The following is a 10,788-nucleotide window of genomic DNA, read 5'->3' on the forward strand; positions in this document are numbered from 1 at the left end:
CCCCAGCCTGCATTAAGATCTGTTTACACCATGCATACTACTTCGATCATTACGCGGTTCTGGGACCTATCTAAATAATAGCGGATCAATTATCTTTTTAATTTGATACTTTCTTGTCTAATGTGTATTACTTCAATGATTAGTAAGGACTGTTTTAACGGTTCGTAGCGCACGTTTCTTTGCTTTTATCATGTAAAAAGGCTTATAGGGCCTACCTCCGTTCCCATCGTGTTCACTCGCTAAAAACATAATCTTTAAGCCAAAGAGGGGCATTGATATTGTATTTCCTTGTTAACTAGATCCGGCTTTACACTGGTGAAGGAAAACAAGAAAACAAACGTGGATCAAAGAAGACAAAGATTCCACGTCTAAATTATATTATACCGCCTGCTCTCAAGCAAGCGCTTGCGCGGGCGCCACCCGAGAGCTGAACGCAACCTCAGCGCGCGGCAGTGTTGCGGCAGACACAAAGAAACACTGGTTTTGTGGAAAGCGGCACAAAAAGCCCTCGGCGCGGAGCATTTTGTATGTCTGGCAACTTTGACATTTCAAATCTTATGACTGATTCCTAAAATTTAAAAAATGATAAATATAAATATGTATTATATAAAAGTAGCCAATGGAAACATTTAAAGATAGATCTAGATCTATATATAATAAGCTAATCCCAAATTCATTGAACAAAACAATGTATATAAAAATGAATAATAATGAGTTAATTTGTTTTTCCTGAATCTGGCATGGAATTCCCGCTGAATTTAAGCATCGTCGACTTATTTCTAAAAGGAAGCTATGGTCTGAACCCCCCCCCGAAAAAAAAAAGCAGTGTTTGCTTAAAACAATAAAACATAGGAATGAAACTTGCCACATAAATATATGTGTCATATTATTATTTGAAGTATATTGTATATTAAAAGATCAATGGATCTGCGAAAAACCATGGCGGTAATGTTTCTATGTCCTAACTGGCAATATTAGGCTTGGCACTTATACAAGTCGTTGTGCGTCATTCCCTCTGACCTCTCGACTATTCCATTATTGTCCAATCAAATAGGTCCCAGCTGTTTTTTTCAGCCAATCATTTCTAGACTTCGTTGGAGCGCGGGTGTTTGGAACCTTGTTTCCCGAACTTTTTTCACATCTGCTTAAGACTCCCAACGAGAAAGACGTGTGCATATCGTGTCTGAGAGTCAAGAAAACTGCCATCACCATGCCTTCCGACAAAGTTTCCCAGCTGGTCACTTCTACAGATGCACTCTCGCTTAAGGTAGATCTATTTGACGTTTATCCTGTTTTTGGCCAAGAACACCTCGAAATGTTCGTCACATATTGGGTAATTGCACTCTAGCACTGTCTGCTTGACTTAGTCAATTCCTGACTGCTGACGTTGACGCCCACATAATGAACGCGGGAAAGAACGCACGATTTCGATATATTTTCCTGCTTATAGATATATAGATCTAGACTAGATTACGTTTTGATTTTGTATATGAAATCTCATCTGTAGATCTAGATCTAGATTTGTTATTTGTACTGTTGCAAAGTCAATTTTGCCGGAGGGTAGTCCTACCGGTAATCATAATGCGAAAGGTCATGTCAGGACATTGCATTGATTGACCTTAGTTGGCTTGGCGCGGTAACCCTACGTGAACTACAATTAGAATCTAGAATATTACCGACATTCGACACTTGCCACCATGATTTTTGTTTTAACTAATCTTGATCTTCAACAGAGTCCAAAGAAAGATGCACCAGCAAGGAAACCGCTGGGAACAAGTCAGCTTCAGGTAATTATCTTAATCTGGGGGGGGGGGTTTGAATTTTGGAGGGAAGGCATGACTCCCAGTAGTTTTGTTAGCTCATCATGTCAAGATGAGATCTAGATTTAGATCTAGATCTAGCCTATGCCATGGCAAGACTAGATCTAGATCTAGATTCTAGATCTATGTTGTCCTTTTAAATCTCTATTGACTATTGGAATACTTTTTCATTTGGTCAGTCATAACAGAAGACTGCGGCTATTCGGATTCAAAACGCCGATGCGCGTGCACAATATCTAGATCTAGATCTAAATCTAGATCTAGATTAGATCTAGAATCTAGGTGTGCCACATGTGAAGCAGACAAGCAATTCGACCTTGGCCTTCCTCGGTATAGATCTAGCCTGTAATACCAATTCATGGCTTCTTTGTTTGTTTGGGTGGTTGCTCATTAATGCTGGAAGTCCTTCCGATTTGGATGCACCATCGAAATAAATAAAGGCCGTCGTTATTCGGACTCGGATCCGGGAAAAAAGGAAGTGTCTTCGTTCTATAGATATCTAACGTTCGGTGCTTCCAATGTTCCGCCATTTTTTAGTTTCTCCCACACCTTTTCGGCCGATCCGATGCCCGCCGCCTCATTGATACGCCACGCCCCCTCCCCCATGTTTCCCACTTTCTTTGTTGTAGAAAAAGGTAAAATTGAAGATTAGCAGACCACCTGGCACCTGCATATTATGAGCTGTGTAAAAAAAAAAAGACCGATTCATTCAAATACACAAGCCTGTGTCATATCGATTGTTTACCAAGAAAAAGTTGTGTTGCTGTGTCTGTGTAGAGCTGAGCATACGGCAACTTTTGATTCCATAGACCAGTGCACAATTCATTACATAGATCTACGTCAAGACTAGCTTATTATTGTAATAATGATCAGTTGCCGGGGGGGGGGGAGACACGTGTATGCGGCCTTCAACGCCCGGATCGATAGTGCCCCTCCCCGACACGCACACAGCCACACGTGTGCAGGCCGCCCATCCGACCCCGACACACGCTAACAAGCCATCTTTAATTGCTTCTGATGACCTCTTGACAAATAAACATTTATTAGAAGTGCTATAACTTTTAAGGCCGGCCTCAAATTCATCATAAGATTAAAACTCGGCTCCTGCACAAAACACCTTTTTGCCCGAAGTGATCCCAGTCTCTACCCAGCCTGAGGCGAGTCACAAGTGAGGCAGGACAGGAAGCCGGAGTCACGAGTCACAGGAAGTCGGAAGTGATGTCATGCTGGACAAGAATCAGAGTCTGAATAACATTTTTTCATATTCGGACTCGAGTCCGAATAGTCACTTGGATAAATAAAAGATGCAATCGTTTTACTACATCACAATATATGGCAACCGCATGGCCTAGCTTGAACAAAATTGGTAAGATATGCAAAAAGGACAAATCCTATTTAAATCCAAGCAGAACTTCAGAGCTGCCCATTGTTATGAATTTGCCAGAAATATAATATAGTCGTTGCGATTTTTATTTCAAGTTTCTCGAAAATACGATTGTAATAGTAAATACTCCTTATTCTGATTTTTAAAGATAATCCTTTCGGCTGAGATGTTTTATCCCTCTCAGCCTGGGTTGGCCTTGACGGGCAGGTAGGGTCGAAAGCCTGCCTCCAAAATGGTCTAAATTGTGGGAATGGGGTGTAAAAAAAATAAATCTACATTTAATTATGATTTTACAAAGTTACAATGAGCAGGGTGATATGCGGTATGCACATGGTGTCCAGTTGGTTTTGTTTTACTGTAATAATAAAACAGTTGGCCCCTCTTATAACAGTCTTGGCTTTTAAAAGCAGGATAATAAATCCACATCTGATCTTATAATGCATCGTAAAAAATTCTTTTATAGAGTCCAGTAGGCATGATGCTTAGCTATACCAGGATATTGCATTGTAAGTTATCTGGCTTAGGCGGGATACCTCGAAGGAGAGGAAGCTACTTTTTGTGTGGCGTGCAACACAAATTTCACTGTTTGGCACATTCTAACGAAATGTGTCGAATTTAATGATGTGCATGAGAAGTATTTTTAATGTAAAGATATCAAAACCCTTTTTAACATTGTAGCCCCTAGAAAAATTTTAAGTTATATAAAAGAAATAGGACTATTTGATAGAATATAAAAATGTATAGTTATCGTTATCAGTGTGTGTGTGTATATATATATACACACACTGAAATTAACATTGTTCAAATGTAGATATATTTACACACAATTTTTATAAATGTCTGTCCGTCATTTTTAGCATGAGAATAGTGTGCGGTTGCGAGCTCCGAAAGACTTACTAAAACACGTCTGATTTTGTTGCGATGAAACCTGTTGGCGCTCAAATGACCAAAATTGTGTCGATAGTGCCGTAAAACATCTACTCAGTCCAAAAAAAATCATAGGCGGGATACATATACCTCTTGACTTTTCATTTCATGTCCACTCCAGTGCCTATCATTAATTTAGCTAAGGAATGCTCTGTTCGAGATGAAATCACTTTGTATTCGGGCTGTCTAGATTAATTTTTTAATACTTTTTTTGTCCACCTGGAACTTGATGATGTCCTTGTATATTGGATGTATTTCCGATTCCTAAATCCTCTCAATGTTCCCGTTACTGGAGTTGTTTTTTTTCTTCTTCAGAATTCCACTGAGGTGCAAAGTCTCAACATTCTAGATGAAAAAGTAAGTATCATTGCTTTTGCCTTCTGAAATTCAGCAATTATAACTTTTATTTGTTTGGAATGCTGCAGTGTATATTGATCAGGTGTGCCCAGCAGGCACTGTAGTAAGAAAATAGTTTTCCCATCGTTATAATAATGAATATATTATCTTTTATTTAAAGATGGCTTGCTGCTAGTATCAATGTTTTCTAAATGCAGAATACATTTTTTGTTGTTGCTGTGCTTCCTATTCAATGGCCAACTTATAAACGTCCATCGGCTTTATTAAAAAAAATTTCCTCTCATAAGGGGATTACTTTCGTTTAAGAACTTTTGGGTTTACGTGTATTTATTTCTTCTATCTAATTGCTTCACCAGCCAAGCAAACCTGTCGCAGATGTCAAGGCAAAGGAAGTTGAACCGCTTCTAAAAGACAACCCCAGGAGATTTGTGGTCTTCCCAATTGAGTATCATGATATCTGGCAAATGTACAAGAAAGCAGAGGCCTCTTTTTGGACTGCGGAGGAAGTCGACTTGTCAAAGGACCTTGCTCACTGGGAAGAGCTGAAGTCAGAAGAGAAACACTTCATTTCACATGTTCTGGCCTTTTTTGCTGCTAGCGATGGAATTGTCAATGAAAATCTGGTACGAGTACTATGAGCACTTGATATTCTTTATCTTTGTTATTGACTTCCTGACTACATTTTCTACATTCTCTCCAGCCCAAATCAACCCATTTTCTGCCCAATGGTCTTTCACTTAAATGAAGCAACAATTACATCCCACTTCCTTCTTCATTCAGCATCAATATGGTTTAAAACTTGTAAAAAGGTGCTTTTCCTAATTTGTTATGCTGTTTAGTCTATATAAAACCAGTCTGTAGGACTGCTGGACTTTCTGTGGTTAAGAGATGTTGCTGAAATTGACATGACGAAAAAGAATTCTGGGGTTTTATTTTTTTATTTTTCAAATTAACGGTGTTTGGTTTTCATTTTCCAAAGATTGATAAGTCTGCAAAAATGTTGCACAAGGCCTAGCATAAACTTCTGATCATTTTGATCCTTTCATTAACATTCTGACACGAAAAAATCTCTGGTTCTGTGAAGTTCATGTTACCAATATTTTAATGTGGGTTTTTTTCCCCGTTATCCTCATGTGATAATTTCACTCTGCAGGTTGAACGATTCAGCAAAGAGGTGCAGGTCACCGAGGCTCGTTGCTTCTACGGATTTCAGATTGCTATGGAAAATATTCACAGTGAAATGTACAGCCTCCTCATCGACACATACATCAAAGATCCTAAAGAAAGGTAAGGTTTTTATAAATACTTGTACCGGTATGTTGTCATTCATTGTTTCTTGAAACCTCACTCTTTATCCAATTTCCTATGCGGTTTTCGCAAAAATCGCTCTACTATTGACCATCTCGTCCGACTTGAAACTTTTATTCAGAAAGAGCACCTTGTGGCTATTTTTTTCGACTTAGAAAAAAGCCTTTGACACCACGTGGAAACATGGTATTCTCAATAATTCTGAAAGACCTGCATGACTTGGGCTTACGCGGAAATCTTTCAGAATTTATACGAAACTTTTTGAAAGATCGATCATTTCAAGTAAAAGTTGGTTCAACCCTATCAAATTTACACTCCCAAGAAGGCATCCCCCAGGGAAGCATGTCATCGCCCATTCTTTTTTAAAATCAAAATCAATCCCATCACAAAAACCCTTCAAAACAATATTGACTGCTCACTTTACGTTGAATTCCTGATCTGCTGTAAATCAAAATAAAAAATAGGTCACAGTTAACTTCAGCTTCAACTCCATAAACTGAAAACTTGGGCAAACGGGCACGTTTAAATTTTGTACAACAAAAACGAACTGTGTCCATTTTTGTCCGTCGCACAAGTGTGTGCGACAACCAGACCTATCTTTGTTTGGGGAGAAAACTCCTGTTAAAAAACAAGCTCGCTTCGTGGGCGTAATCTTTGACAACAAACTTTCTTTCCTGCCACACTTGAAAGACCTAAAGACGAGGTGTTTTTAAGAAAGATCACCAATGTTGCCCAGTTTTACAATGTCCAAAATGGTGAAAAATGTTTTTATTGGAATTTCTTCATATGCGATGGTATTATTTGCATCATAAAAATATATAAATATATATATGTCGGGGGTGGGGTACTGTACAGATTTAAGATACCATTCGTAAAAGTATTTTGTTTTTTCTCTTGAAAAAAAGTTTTTCTGGGCTGAGGGCATTAGAATGGCTTGCTGACAAGCTTCAGGCATTGTGTTTAATGTGAACTTCTGCCCTACAGAGATTTCCTGTTCAACGCCATCGAGACCTTGCCGTGTGTCAGAGAAAAGGCAGACTGGGCTATCAAGTGGATCGGTGATGATTCTTCCCCCTACGCTGAGCGTGTTGTTGCTTTTGCTGCTGTTGAAGGCATCTTCTTCTCTGGCTCCTTCGCTGCAATCTTCTGGTTGAAGAAGAGGGGAATCATGCCTGGTCTCACATTCAGTAATGAGCTCATCAGCCGAGACGAGGTGAGATTTGTATTTTCATTTAATTCATTTGTCTTTTGATTGCCCTGCTTTAAACAGTTTAGTACGACTTAAACATTTATATATAACCTGGGTATAATTAATTCTGAAAGGTGTTTTTCAAAAATTGAGAAATAAACAACCATAGAGAAGAAACATAAGTTATGCATAGGCTTAAAACGAATACTTTAAAAAAAATATTTGTTTGACGAGGTATTAAAATATTTCTGTACTTTTTTGTTGTGGGTGACAGCGTAGGTTGATGAGAGAATTAAAAGTAGAGAAATATAAAAGGGTGCTGTAGACCGCTGCATGGTATGTTGTAATGCACAATCAGGATCACGCGCGTGTGATAGGTTGTTGGTTTGTTTTTGCGAGAGTCAAGCTGACAGCCAATGACTCCCACCCCCTACTTTGCTACCGTTCTATGCATCCCACAACCGCTGGAAAGGGACGATTCTTGGCTTTATTTTTACATATTTTTTTCTTGCATTTCTTATTGCCTTGCTCTGTCTTTTTTTTTTAATTTTTTTTTTTAGGGTGCTTAGGAAATGGTTGCAAAATCCATGTGAAACCGAGAAGACCTGGAAATTTCCTATTTGTTGATTACTAAAACATAGCTGGTTTGTGGGCAGCCCTGAATCGATAAAATTCCAATGATAATCCATGAGGTCCTCATGCCTTACCTGATTTTAAATTATTTAATTAAATATATTTTTCTCAACACCCCTTTTTACATAATTTCACCTGAAAGGTTGGATCGCTAATGAAAGGATTGAGCTTAGTCGGTGAACAATAACTCCCTAAACAACCCAAGTTCAAGAATGCCTATACTGCCTTGTAGTAAAAAATGAATATCCAAAGAATTGTTTCACTAAGTAATTACTTTTGTGAATGTTCCTTCGCCTTTTTGGTTGTTACAGGCAAACTGATGCAAAACATCATTATCCTTTATTTGTTTTACGGTATCAGACTCTTAAACTCTGACATTTTTGTTCACAGGGCCTGCATTGTGACTTTGCCTGCTTGATGTTCCGACACTTGATAAACAAGCCTTCTGAGGAGAGAGTCTACGAGATCATCAAGGATGCCGTCCGCATTGAGCAAGAGTTCCTCACAGAAGCTCTTCCTTGCAACCTCATTGGAATGAACTGTGAGCTCATGAAGCGCTACATCGAGTTTGTCGCAGACAGGCTTCTTGTTGAACTGGGCTGTGCAAAGGTAAGACAAAGCCAAATGTAGACTCCTGTGTGAGATTCAACGCATGCTTCATCTTTTTTTAGGTTGCAGATACTGATAATGAAAAGAAAGTACTGTATAGTCCGCTTATACGACATGCTTTGGGGAGTGGATTTGATGTCGATATATAAAAATTTTGATAAATGAAGATATAAAGCCAAAGAGGGGGGAGGGAAACCAAGGGCATGTCAGCGGTAAAAAAGACACTACTTTTTAAAGGTGGTTACTTCCCTTAATTCTTACACAACTACCAAAGACCAAGCAATGTGAGGTGCACACAACATACCAGCGCAGACTTTCTTGTAGCAGCCTTGTAAGGCTATTTGGCCGCTTACTGGGGGAAAGGCGAGGCACTGACTCACTGACCGTGGCACTTGCCAGCAACAGACTGAGAGTTAGAATAGGATGGGCAGCGGGGGTAGGGAGGTGATGCCCAGCGCGTGAGACGCTCATATGTCTGTGAGGCACTGTACTGTGTTGGAGACTACACTGTGTAAGCCCTATTGACCTGCTAAAGCCTGGTGGGTCAAAGAGGCTACTTGGCATGTATGCGGACTTAATGAACTAATACGTTGACCGTTAGCGCAGCTTTTCACCCCATTTATGTTCGTGGGCTTCGCCAGGTGCCCAGGAAGCATGTTGATAAAGCAGTGGGCCGAAAAAAGTCAAAAACGAAAAATTATTTAGTGAAGATATGGACGAAACGTTTCATAAATGGAAAATATGTCAAATCAAAATGTTGATACATCGTCTGTCGATATAAGTGGATTGTGCTGTAAATAGTTTCGTCTCTCTGCCCTGTTTTACATGTGACACACCCAGTAAAACCTTGATATGGGGGGGGGGGTTGTCTAACAGTACTGCAAATATTCCCATGAGTTGATATTGTTAAAAAAGCTTTCTCTTGGAAATAGTAGTGGGCTTGGTTTCATAGGTCTGTCAGCCAGGTGCCCATCAATATGAATATTGCGAAAATATGATGTAATACACCTAATTAAAAATAAATTTTTAAAAAATCAGCTACCCGAACCCATCCCCACCCTCCTGGCGAATACGGAGGAAAATCAATCGGGCCCCTACAGTCTATGTCACATACAGCTGTCTAACTCTAGCACCTTCTGTGTATCGAGCCCTTGATGTCACTTTATCCTTGGAAAAACATTTATTGAACCCAAAGCCCGGAGTAAGGCAACCAAACTTTAGTTTGACAAGGTGGTCCTGCACTTTAAAAGTGTAGGTGGTTGGCGGGTGCTCTGGTGTGGTGTGCTTTTTCTTTCCTATCAAACGTCTATCATCTTTATCTCCCCTCCTTTTTTGTTTGTTACTCTCTTGTAACACTTCTAATCTTCAGCACTTATATATATATATATGACCTTACTTATTGTGTTGCGCGTGCCGTAAAACACTATTTTTTAAAAAGCTGTGCGTGATGGCCTTGACCAATAAGAGAATATTTTTGAACGAGTTTTTGTTTGAAACTTAATCATCTATGGTGGGCACACAGCATGTACTATTACTGTTAGGATCAAAGGCTTGTGACGTAATCTATTTTTCCATTGGTTTCTTTCATTTTGGATCAAGCTCACAGCCAATAATCACACACATGCCCTAAACCCCCACCTCCCTTTTTTCACAATGATGAGCCTGCCGGGATATTCTTCCTAATAATCCTAATGCCTTTATGTATGTTGCACTCATCCTTTAACTTACAACCCCTGCTCTTGACACACCAGGTTTCGCTGTATTTATTGTCTACAGCAGTCAGGTTTTGAAAAGTTATACATACTAATACTAGTATTTTCAGCACCAGCATACTAAATTGTGATCTTTTTGTTTCTGTCCAGACTTATAACTCAGAGAACCCCTTTGACTTCATGGAACTGATCTCAATGGAGGGCAAGACCAACTTCTTTGAGAAACGAGTTGGGGAGTACCAGAAGATGGGAGTCATGAACAAGAACCAAGGCACGTCTCACCATGAATTCTCGCTGGACGAAGATTTCTAATTTGGTCATTCCTGGATCTCAAAGTTTTACTCTACACATAACTGTCACAGGCCATACACATTTGATTCTGTTGTAAATATGTGCTGTACTCATCCACTATTTTTATCCCATAAATTTTAGGTCTACAAGAATGTAATTTTTAGAGCAAATTGCGATTCTTGTCAGTTCACATTTTTTAAGCCAGGTGTTTAGCTACTCAGTGTTTTTTCATTTGAGTGGTTTTAATATTTTTTTGTCATCCATTTTATCACCAGTGCAGCTGCAATTTGTAAATATATTATTTATTTAATAAGATTTTTATGTAATAAATATGTCTAAAACTTTACATGAATTGGGCGTTTGAATTGTTTTTCTTTTTCGCCATTACAAAAGGAATTTTTTTAATGAAGCAGGAAAACTCTTGCTAGGGTCTGAACCTTCTTTTGGCTCTTTTTTACATGCTGAGCAACAGCCTTGGTCCAAACCGTTTGGGGGACGTTGCTGACTCATGAAAACAACCTTCACATTGAAAGGAATGTTAGATCCGTATATTATAGT

The 10,788-nt window shown here is 39.1% G+C and overlaps 1 protein-coding gene across 1 annotated transcript; it reads left to right on the forward strand.

The window, feature by feature from the left end:
* The first annotated feature begins 1,117 nt into the window (after window positions 1–1,117).
* LOC101851423 (ribonucleoside-diphosphate reductase small chain) lies at window positions 1,118–10,582 on the forward strand. The gene is made up of 8 exons (XM_005101465.3): window positions 1,118–1,267; window positions 1,734–1,787; window positions 4,447–4,488; window positions 4,845–5,111; window positions 5,642–5,775; window positions 6,781–7,009; window positions 8,009–8,227; window positions 10,090–10,582. The coding sequence occupies exons 1-8, from the start codon at window positions 1,211–1,213 to the stop codon at window positions 10,249–10,251; spliced, it is 1,164 nt and encodes a 387-aa protein (XP_005101522.1). The 5' UTR covers window positions 1,118–1,210; the 3' UTR covers window positions 10,252–10,582.
* Window positions 10,583–10,788: the final 206 nt, after the last annotated feature.

Source organism: Aplysia californica, unplaced genomic scaffold (assembly GCF_000002075.1).
Source record: "Aplysia californica isolate F4 #8 unplaced genomic scaffold, AplCal3.0 scaffold00284, whole genome shotgun sequence".
In the NCBI taxonomy this organism is placed as follows: Eukaryota; Metazoa; Mollusca; class Gastropoda; order Aplysiida; family Aplysiidae; genus Aplysia; species Aplysia californica.